Genomic DNA, 11,219 nt, shown 5'->3' on the forward strand with positions numbered 1-11,219 from the left:
GAAAAATCCTTTAGATATATTTTAACTAAGTCTGCGTTTGGGGATGTTGACAAGGAAATAAAATGAAGTTTAGATTCTATGTGGTTGTGAGCTATACTATTTCAAGGACTTCAGATGATACTCTTATTTAACTGTCATAAAGAATGTACACAAAATAGAGACAATAGAGACTTGGGTTGTCTTTTTCTTTTTTTTAATTTATATTCCTTATGTCTCAGGCCTGTTAGCATGAGTTGTCTAAAATCAAAAAGAAAAACTGACAGAAAAATGCTTGGGATCACCATGTGTTTTCAATTGCTGCAGACAGAATGTAACCTAATGGCAGGCATTTGATGCAGGTTTATTTTTCCTTTGCAGTAACAGCGGGAACATGAAGCTGCCACTCTTGGTGTTTACTGTGTATCTACTGTGGTTGGAAGATTGTCACTGTGCACCTACTTGGAAAGACAAAACTGCTATCCATGGAAACCTGAAGGGTATGTTTAGTTTCTTTATCTGTGCTGTGTCTTGTTTGCATGTTTGCATGTCCCGCTGGCACAGTGATTTACAGTTGAGAGATAACCATATTCATTATGGCCCTCTAGTTTCACGGTGAGACGTTCTCTAGGCACTTAAACCAAGTAGACGTGACGCCAAACATCTGGATAAAAATAGAAAATTCCAATTGAGTATCTGAGAACATTCACATGTCCAGATGTTTGCTGTCACACAGATAAAACTTGCCAACTTTTTGACTTCATTTCTTGGTTTCAGCCAGATGTTCGGTGTCGTCTAAGCACAGTTTTAATGAACAGTGAAATTCTTTTCTAACATTTGAAAAATTTAAACAATTGAAGTAATCTGTGCAGTTATTCTTGAGATAATTAAAGAATGGGTTATAATGACATTGAATCTGGCTGGCCTGTGCTTATTAACTTCTGACCTTTGCATGATAAATATATGTTTAACACTTAGAAAAATAAGGTAAGTTAAAATGTTGCTTTGGGGGGTAGTCTATGATTAAATTTGGAGGCAAGAATAAGCTCCTTAGGAAGCCACATTGGCTATTGTGAAGAAAGAATGACAATGAATTTTATAGTCACTAAGGGCTTATTATAGGTATGTAAGAGATGTCCACTAGCTCATTAAAGAATCTTGCATTCTGTGATATACTTTTTAGTTTTGATGCCTCCTGGGGAGGTAATTAAAGCTAAAAGAAAGGGAAATTGTTCATGGCGTTTGAGGTTTCCAGTTGGGCATTTAACATAAACTGAGGGAAAAAAAAAAATTGAAATTTTTTCTAATATAAACACACTTGAGTTTTAAGTGAAAGAAAAAAATGGATAAATGAAAATGGGCCTTGAAAATGGCAAGAATGAGGTTAAATGAACTCTGACTTGTCTAGGAGCTCAGCAGTGAGGAACAGAATGTATCGTCCATGTGGCAGCTGGGTCCATGTGGCAGCCGACAGCTAATTCATTATGATCTGCTTTCAGAGTTTGATGCTATAAAAGAACAATTAAGCCTCTCTTTAGGACACATGAAAAACTGGTGAACTCATTGTCTTCTGATGCAGATAGAGATACAGATACATTGTAATCTGATCAGATCTCAAAGAAAATAACTGCACATACCTTTTAGGTTTTTCTGAGGCTGGGGAGATAGATGTAGATGAAGAAGTGAAGAAGGCTTTGATTGGTATGAAGCAGATGAAAATCTTGATGGAAAGGAGAGAGGAGGAACATACCAATCTAATGAAAACCGTGAAGAAATGCAGAGAAGAAAAGCAGGTATAGTAATTGAAAATAATATCTGTTCTTAAATATATCTGGAACATAAATATTGTATTTGTTAGGGCAATTGATGAATTACTTATTTTCCCTAATACCAGATTTTCTGGAGAGAAGCTCTTATTGGAGGAAAAGTTTGAAGGTAATTTAAAATTTCTTCAAAGAACATATTCCTTGTAGAATAGGACTTTGCAGAACTCCAAAACCAGGAATTTCAGGGATTCATCTCTATTTGGAAAGTGCTACTTTCTTAAAAGTGCTTTACCAGTAGGTAGTTCCTTTCAGTTTAGGCTATTGAGTCAAAAGTGTTTAAGGAGTTTTTGGCTAGACTAGTGGTCTCCAAAGTTTTTTGATCTCCTATCCCTATTACTAAATATATACATTTTAATTTATTTATAAATTAGAAATGTGAATTCTACCACTAATAGCTCAAGGCACAAAATACACCTAAGGTGAGGTTAGGTTCATGGTTAGCTAGGATGGATGTAAGTTTACACTTCAAATAATCTAGATATTTTGAAATTTTTAGCTGACTTGCCAAATCTAATTAGATCATCATATTTTTACTCTGTCACCTGGCTAATAAGGAGCTCAGAACGAAGGACTGTCAGCTCTACCATTTGCTTCTTGTCTTCTTGAGCTGAAATTATTCGTATTTTTTTTTAATCTGCCAGATTTTTCTTTTCAAGAATATTTTTATCCTCCTATTTATTTACCAAGGACTAGTTTAGTTAAAACTAGATAATAAAAATGATAATTTAACTGAGTCATCTTAAACAGCAATTCATTGCAATTGGCTGTAAGTGAACAGAGAGAGAAGGAGCCAGTGTCGGTGCTTGTGGAATGTGGAGGGCCCCTCGTTCCCAGGGTCCATGCAATGGTCTGATGTAAGCACAACAGAGCACCAGTGTATGTGGAACAGTACATTAGCCTAATCAATTTTTATTCAAATACCTTTACTTAATAACTGTAGTTCAAATTATGTATCTTACCGATGGAGGATACACATTATATTCGAACGTCTATGGATGATGTTAAAAATTGTTTATGTGTTACAGTTATAAAACTCAATACATTTCTAAATTATAAACATTGCATGGCTCATAGTTTAACAGCACTGACCACTGACATAACACCCAAAACAATTTAAAAAATTTTAAATTATTTTCCAATATTACCCTTAAATCGAAGAAATAAAACTGTAAAAAAAATAACTTGGAAAATATTCTAAATTTTAACATTGAGAATAAATTGTTTTTAAAATTTGTTTTCATTAAAAACTTTTTAATTGTAAATACACATAACATAAAATTCACCATCTTAATCATTTTTTATGTGTACAGTTCACTGGTGTTAAATACATTTACATTGTTGGACAACAAATCTCCAAAATTCTTTCCACATTGCAAAACTGAAATTCTATGCCCGTTAAACAACTCCCCATTTTTCCTCCCCACAGTCAATTTTTAAATTAAAAAATACAAACAGAAGTTCTAGTATTTCCTTCCTACCCTACAAAGTTGGGGGCCACTGAGTTCTCGACAGCTACTGGAATTCTCTTCACTTCTCAGCACTGTGTCCTCTGGGTGTCCTGTGGCATAGTGCTGTGTGACAGGCTGACTGCAAAGCTGTAGTCAGCTTGTCAACAGACTGGTTGATGCTGTGGCCACACCTACACCCTCCTCGCTTAGGGTCCCTAGCAACGAAAGTAAATTGCCCGATCAGCAGCTGAAAGCCCTCCTCCCTTTGGGAGCAAGCAAAAGACTTTCAGGAAATTAAAAATAACTCCTCATGAGGAAAATGTGGAAGTCCCTTGAGCTGAGTTCTTCCCTGGTGGGTTTGTGAGTCTGGCCACTGGGAATAATGATACTGGATATCATTTATAGGCCCTTTATAAACACATTGTCACATGGAATCTGGGTAAACCATTACTGTCATTTACAGCTAAGCAAACTGAGGCTCAAGATGTTAATTAACATGTTAACCCAACTCAGTAATGAATGACCAGGGAGAAAGTCAGCGGCTGCTGTGCCTGTTGGACCCAGCGACTTTCTGTTTTTCTCCTTTTCCCCAGCTTCCTAGCAAGCCGAAGTTGTAGTACTATGAAAAGAATGCTCCAGTTAGGGGTGGGGCAAGTAAGCAAGTGTTGGTTTCAGTTCTGGCCCTAAAGAATGTTAGGACTCATGGAATTTTATTCTTAAAAAACTACTTATGTACTGTCGACATAAGAAATGTCCAAACCTGTAGAGTATCTTAATGAGTTTATCTGAGCCAAACTGACGACAATTGACAGGAAGCAAAATCACAACAGATTAAAAAAATGCTCCAGAGAATGGCAGTTTTGAATTTTTTTTTTTTTTTTTTTTTATACACTGGAATCAAAGGAAGAGGTCTAAGAAGGGTTACATGACAACCATTGGTGGTAGATTAAGGGTGTGGGGAAAAGCTAAGTAGGAAAATCTCTGGGGCTGGATAAAAAGTAAAACGGAGAGACACATTCTTCTTTTACATTAGTGGGTACACGAGTTAAAAATTAACGTTTTCCGGTTAATAGATATTACGGTATTCAGAGGACACATAGAGATTACGGTATTCAGAGGACAAGATAACAATTAGGGGTTCTGTGACTCTGCTCTGGTACAGTGGATGTGCCCTCAGGGGTCTGGAAAAAAAGGGATTACTCTGACATTCCAAGAGTATGTTATCTTAGTGGCAAAAAGACAATAGTCAGGCTCAGTTAAGGTAAAGATTGGCTTTTGTCAAGAAAGCTACAGGTTTAGAATGTGACTATTGGTCATGAGTGACCTGCTTTTACTTAGGAATTTTTATGTTCAGATCATCCTATGTGGTTAATTATGGTTTCTGAATTTGTAGGGCCTGCCATGCTGGCCACCCTGAGCTTGTCAGATTAGTATGTAGCCTCTTTTTCATCCACAGTAGAAAAATTTATTGAATCATACTCTTCAGGTCTAGACACTCAATTAAAAAGTTAATTAAAAAAAAAGAAAAAGCTGTTTAACCCTGAGTCTCCCTCTCTAAAATTATTTTAAACCTAGAATAAAGGATACTTTAGACAAACTATGAAATGGCAAACATGGAGTTGGCACCCCCAGTCTCCCATCACGGAGCACTTTTCCTCTTCAGTTGACCCAGCGTCATCACAGTCCCTCTCCTCAACCTCTTCTTATTAATACTTAATGATAGTATCTGAAACTTATTTTACTTAAATGGAAAACCCTAGAGTGGCTTAATGTGATTTGCCCCCACTCCAGGTTTATATGGGACTTCGATAAACTGTAACTACAAGAATAGATATAGACTCTGTCAGTGGGTGGGACATTTAGGGGGATATGGAAGGGATGGACAAGGCATTCCTGAACTAGAGATCTACTTCCTCCATGACAACACTTCACTACCTAAACTTGGGACGTAGGACTTGGTAATTGGTTTTTGTTATACACTTGGAGGCAAGCGGAAGGAAACCCAAGATACTAATAATAATGTGCTAGGTGCCTTGCTTGCTTGCTTATCTTCTTTAATACAAAACATTAAAAGGTAGATCCTATTGTTATTCTTCTTTGCTAAGGAGTAGACTAAGGCAAAGAGACGTTAGGTAATTTGCCCAAGGAAATATTGGGATTTAAGCTTATGTTGACAATGAACAGAATATTTAAATCTGGGACTTGAGAAAATCTGTGTGGTATTGTTGCCCGCCAAGGTGAGGCAACCTTTCTTGAGAAGATGTTGGGCTCCAGAATTGTTCTGCAAAGCCCAAGGGGACAAGAAAATCCTGTCTGGGTCACAACATGCATTTGGCAGGCCAGGGCCCTGCCAGTTTTGTTATGTGGGTCATAGCAAGTGCCACCTGGCTTAGCCTCAGGATTCTGCCATGAGGGCAGCTGCACAACGCAAGCCCAGCAAAGGAGATGCAGAATACTATGCAGGTGTTTCTTTAGGCTTAATATGCCAGAGAAGGATGAATTATTTTTCTTTTCCACTAGATGAGAATGCACACTAAATTGGTTTTAAGTACGGAAACTTTGCTCCCTCATGTAGTTTTTACTGCAGGGGTGGCCATTAGCTTTGAAGCTGTTATCTTATGGATGGATCTATTATATCCTGTAATTCCCCTGAACTACTTCTCAGGCATCAAAGGAGCCTGTCTTCAGAAGTCCACATTTGCAGGGCGGCCAGGAGTCTAAGTAGGGGTGCCGGCATGGGGGGAGCTCAGGGGACAGAGCTGAAGTTCTTAGGGACGGGTGTCACTTCTGCTGGGCTCCCTATCACCTAGAGTGGGACCTGGCCAAGTATAGGAAAGTACCACAAGGGGGAGTGCTTGGAATATGGACAAGAAGAATGAAGATACTTAAATACAGCATCTCTGTAATTAGAATTAACTCAATGGGAGGGTTTGGTTTCATATACGAGAATTGTGCTTTCTTGCAATATTAAACATATATAAAAATTAAAGGCTGTATAAATGAACAAAATAAATGTGTCAGCTTTCTAAGCCTTAAAGTTGCTTCCCACATCCCGCAAGGACTAGATGTGAAGACAGACAAGTAAACAGGTTAATTACAGTTGTTTCTCAGAGTAGGAACTTCATTGTTGGTTCACCTACATCTAGAGTAATGTCTATCTCATAGCAAGCACTCAATAAATACCTAGTGAATGCATAAATGAACAGATGGATAAGATTTGTAGTCTGCAATAAGGATCAATCAATTCTCTTTTCTTAATCAAAGAGAAAACTTTGGAGTAGTTCTGTCAGCTGCCAGGGGCCTGAAGAAGGAATGAAGAAGTGGTTTAGAATAAGCACATGTTTAAGGAGTGAATCAACTAAGGTATATGTAAAGTCATGAAATGGAAATAGGATATTTGTTTCTACTTTTTAATTAGGAGGCCCTGAAACTTATGAATGAAGTTCAAGGACATCTGGAAGAGGAAGAAAGGCTATGCCAAGAGTCTTTAACAGATTCCTGGGATGAATGCAAACCTTGCCTGGAAAATGATTGCATGAGATTTTATACAACCTGCCAACCTAGTCGGTCCTCTACGAAAAATACGGTAAGGGGAAAATAGAGCTCAAGATTTCAAAGTTCTTAAGGTATCGGCTTCAGCTTACTTTTAAAAAATTAATTTATATTAATATTTAGACTAGAGATACCTGAGCTCGTATTGGCCTTTTGCAATCTAGACTCTAACATTCATTTATGCTTATGTAAGATTCACCTGTGTATATACAATTTATAAGTTAGAACAGCTATTCAGTTTGTCCCTTCTTTAATGATGCTGTCTGTATCTCTTTGAAGCACCCTGACTCTTTCTGCCTTGTATTTGTTATTTGTGAACACGTTCCCACTAGACTGTAAGCTCTTTGAAGCAAGGGACCATATCTTATTTATCTTCATTAAAACATCACAGCCATTCAATAAATGTTTGCTGAATTGCATTCTGAATAATAGTATTACAGTCTCTGATTTCAACTAGCTTTAGTTTTTTTTCCTGGAGGCCAAAGATTTGAAGACATTCTCGACCTCCCAAATTTCTCCTTCAACAGGCTTGCCCTCAGCATGCACATGCACGTACACATGCGCGCGCACACACACACATACACACATCCATAACCCCTTTAGCCCTACCCATGCATGTCCTATAGGACTAGCATGTTTCCTTTTTTGTCCCCTTTAGTTATCTTCTGGACAGAGAGATCACTGAGGGAGGTGACCTGAATTGGATGAGCTCTGCCCCATAAAAGTCTCCTACTCTATTGGCCTGAATTTCCCTTCCCCTTCAAGAAGTGAGCCGAATATGAAATGGAGTATTAGAGCATGCAGTAATTAGAGTATGCTCCTAGCTTGGCAGTGCCATAACCAATTATAGAGGGAGCAACCCTTAGGATGATTCATATGCCAAGTTAATTTGCCTCCACTGTTAATTGCATCTGCTCTATTTTTATAGCCACTGTCATTCTCTAATATACCAGAATATGGTGGAATAAGCACCGGCTGGAAGTCAGGAGGTTTAGGGACCATTCCTATCTGTGTCAGTTGTGAAAATTTTTTTGGGCTTTAAAGTTCTGTTTTTGTAAGTGGATTCAGGTAAACAGAAGCTGGCAGAGGATAAGGCAGAAGATCTACCCAGATTATTTTTCGAGGAAGGCATATGTCCTCTAAGAATTCCTGGTGAATTCTTTGAACAGCACTGGGGTGCTATAGTAGTGATGTTCAGTAGTTGATATGTTCCTCATCATGCAACGTAGCCAAAAGAGCATGAGCTTAGGCGTCACATAGAAGAAATAGAGCATGGTGCGACTGCTGGAAAATCTCCCAGTGAGTAGGGAATTCTATAATTAGAGCTTCATTCCTTTCACTACAACCAAGGAGAGCTTTAATCACTGCAAATAAGTAACTATCCCTAAGTAGCCTATTAGGCTGTATTAAGCATTTATAGTTCAGTGTGAATGTGTTGATGAGATGAGAAAGAGGAGAACATAAAGACACTAATGATATTCCACCAAAGCAAAAAGGAGAGAGAGAGAGAGAGAGAGAGAGAGAGAGAGAGAGAGAGAGAGAGAGAGAAAATGAGACACTAAGAGGTGAAAGACAAAAGCCTTCTTTACACATTTTAGGCAATATAATGGTGCCCTTTAGAACATGGCATGCCAACCACCACCAGTACATCAGGCTGTGGCTTGTTGACAATATTGAAAACTTGGCCTTTTAGATCTTTGATAGGCAAACATAAACCAGAAGGAATTTTCGACCTTTCTCCATAGTCAAAGTCAAAGCCAGTATGAGAATGTTAATAAATTATTTTAAATTAAATCTCCTTTTCTTAGTTTGCCCAGAATTGTTCTTGATTTAGAAAGACTGCTATAAGTTGACTTTAAAATTTATAATAAAAAAAATCCAGAAAGAAAATTAATTTCTTATTCCATTTCTGTCCCCCACCCCACCCCACAGATTGAACAGTTTTTCAGGAAGATATATCAATTTCTGTTTCCTTTCCATGAAGATAATAAAAATGATCTCCCCGTCAATGAAAAGGTCATGGAGGAAGATGCACAGCTGGTCCAAATAGAGCATGTGTTCAGCCAGCTGACTGTGGATGTGAGAGTTCTCTTTAACAGGAGTTTTAACGTCTTCAAACAGATGCAGCAAGAATTTGACCAGGCTTTTCAGTCATATTTCATGTCAGATACAGACTTAACTGAGCCTTACTTTTTTCCAGCTTTATTCAAAGAACCAACAAAAAAGGCAGATCTTATGCAAAGTTGGGATGTTCCCAGCTTCTTCCAGCTGTTTTGTAATATCAGTCTCTCCATTTATCAAAGCGTCAGTGAAACAATTACTGAGACGCTGAATGCAATAGAGGATTCACCAAAACAAGACAAAGGTGAGTATTAAAAGATTATTTTTACTTAGATGTCTATACTAAAGTCAAGTTTTATTTAGCTTTGGGAATGGTACATATTTCTAAGTCATCGTACATTGTTTCTGAGAGTGACAATGTATGGATAATCAAAGTTTCAGAGCCTCTTAGAAACTTTGAAGTCTGCCAGACAGCATTCCTCTTTCATCATTGTCAAGAGCTCTGTGGGACTGTTTTCTCATTAAAGCAGATTATCAAAGCTAAAAGATAAAATGCTGGTAGAGATAAGAAGTTGGAAAAAAACAAAAACAAAACGTTGCCTCCTTTTTGAAAACGCATGTAGGTGCTCAGCTCTATCCTGCTGGAACATCATGGAGTTTCTTTAAAATCAGTCTAAGCTCCTCAACTCCCAGTTTGGAAAGAAGCCTAGTGTCATGTAAAACCAGGTCACATTTAGTGCCCTCCACAGCCTCCTTTGCATCACTACTATAATTCCCTAAACCATAACATTTGTGCACAAAACCAGAGAAAGTACTCATAGACAAACCCAAAACTACAGAAATAGGAATTTTGTAAAAGATAAGAATTGCCTTCTACCAATACCACTCATGCCCATGTTCCAATATTTCATGTTGGAAAAACAATGCTGCTTTATGTTGTAAGGCAGGAAAAAGTTTCTTCAGGCTTCTGTGTAGTGGCTGGGATACAGCATCTCAGAAATGAGAGCTGCCGTGGGGGCCAATTATAGGATCTGTGTTTCCTTGGACATATTTTCTATTGACCACTAGGCCAAGTAAAAGGCTGCTTTCCTCTGACATAAAAATAAAATGAGCTCCTTCTAAAATCCTGTCATTTGTGACAACACGAATGAACCTGAAAGAAGACATTATGCTAATGAAATAAGACAGACACAGAAGGACAAATACTGCACGATCCCACTTCTAAGAGGAACCTAAAATCGTCAAACTCATAGAAGCAGAGGGTGGAATGGTGATTGCCAGGTACAGTGGGGAGGGGGAAATGAGGAGGTATTGGTCAGAGGGTACAGAATTTGAGTTATGCAAGGTGAATAAGTACAGCATAACTCCCATAGTTAACAATACTCTATGGGATACTTAAAAATTTGCTAAGAGGGTAGATCTTATGTTTCAGTTCTTGTCAATGATAGTAATAATAAATAAGAGGGCAGGAAGACATTTTTGGAGATGATGGATAGTTTTATGACATAGATTGTGAAGATGATTTCATGGGTATATACTCATTTCCAAAGTCAACAAGTAGTATATACTAATTACATACAGATTTTCGTATGCAGAAAAAAGGCCTCCTTCTAGCTGTTTTCCAGTTATATCAGCTGTAGTTGGCAACATCTGAATCAAATGCTCAAAATTGCCATAACATTGCATAACGAGCCTCTACATAGGAGGCGCTTACCTCACACTATCAGAAACCAAAGCCAGGAAGCAATGCATTACATCCTTCCCGTCCCATTGTTCCACAAGTAGAACAGCCGTTATTACTGGAATTGTCATTAGGTTCTATTTCAGGATCTGGAAGACTTTTCTAGTAAGTCAGGTGTTTTGTCTTGTATTCCATTCTGAGATTCCAAATTCACCAAATATTCAAGAAAAGATCAGGGTAGTAGACTAAAAATATCAATGCTGGGATGATGTTGAATAATTTTTGCCTGACATTTTTAAAAGATATGAATTGCCTTAGAATAATGTTCAGAATGTGTCATTAAAACAAAATTATGCCCCCATCTCATCCTATCTTTCACACTGTGTAGCAATCTTACACATGGGTTGCTATATTCAAATGTGCACAGGAGTGCTAGTGATTCAGACAATTGAAATCTAAATAATTTTCCGACCAGTACAACTCCGTCCCACCCCACCAACTCAGAAGGTGGATTTCCATCAGTCTGCCCGAGGTTCTTCCCCCATTTACACACCCCAGGACCAGCCCCTGCTCTCATCTGGCTCATGGGTACCCTCTCCCTGCCCCTTGCAACATCTTCACCTCAGTGATAACTTGGAAATCCAGGGTCCCCTATAAATGCAAAAATTAAAAAAA

At 38.1% G+C, this 11,219-nt stretch overlaps 1 protein-coding gene across 1 annotated transcript in view; it reads left to right on the forward strand.

The window, feature by feature from the left end:
* Positions 1 to 361: 361 nt before the first annotated feature.
* The window catches only part of CLUL1 (clusterin like 1), a 30,994-nt gene continuing 20,136 nt past the window's right edge, over positions 362 to 11,219 (forward strand). Inside the window, exons 1-4 of the mRNA XM_023530794.1 lie at positions 362 to 476; positions 1,621 to 1,769; positions 6,669 to 6,836; positions 8,735 to 9,167. Coding sequence (XP_023386562.1) covers positions 371 to 476; positions 1,621 to 1,769; positions 6,669 to 6,836; positions 8,735 to 9,167 — 856 coding nt within the window. The 5' untranslated portion in view covers positions 362 to 370. The remainder of the gene's footprint in view (positions 477 to 1,620; positions 1,770 to 6,668; positions 6,837 to 8,734; positions 9,168 to 11,219) is intronic.

Source organism: Pteropus vampyrus, unplaced genomic scaffold (assembly GCF_000151845.1).
Source record: "Pteropus vampyrus isolate Shadow unplaced genomic scaffold, Pvam_2.0 Scaffold55, whole genome shotgun sequence".
Classification (NCBI taxonomy): Eukaryota; Metazoa; Chordata; class Mammalia; order Chiroptera; family Pteropodidae; genus Pteropus; species Pteropus vampyrus.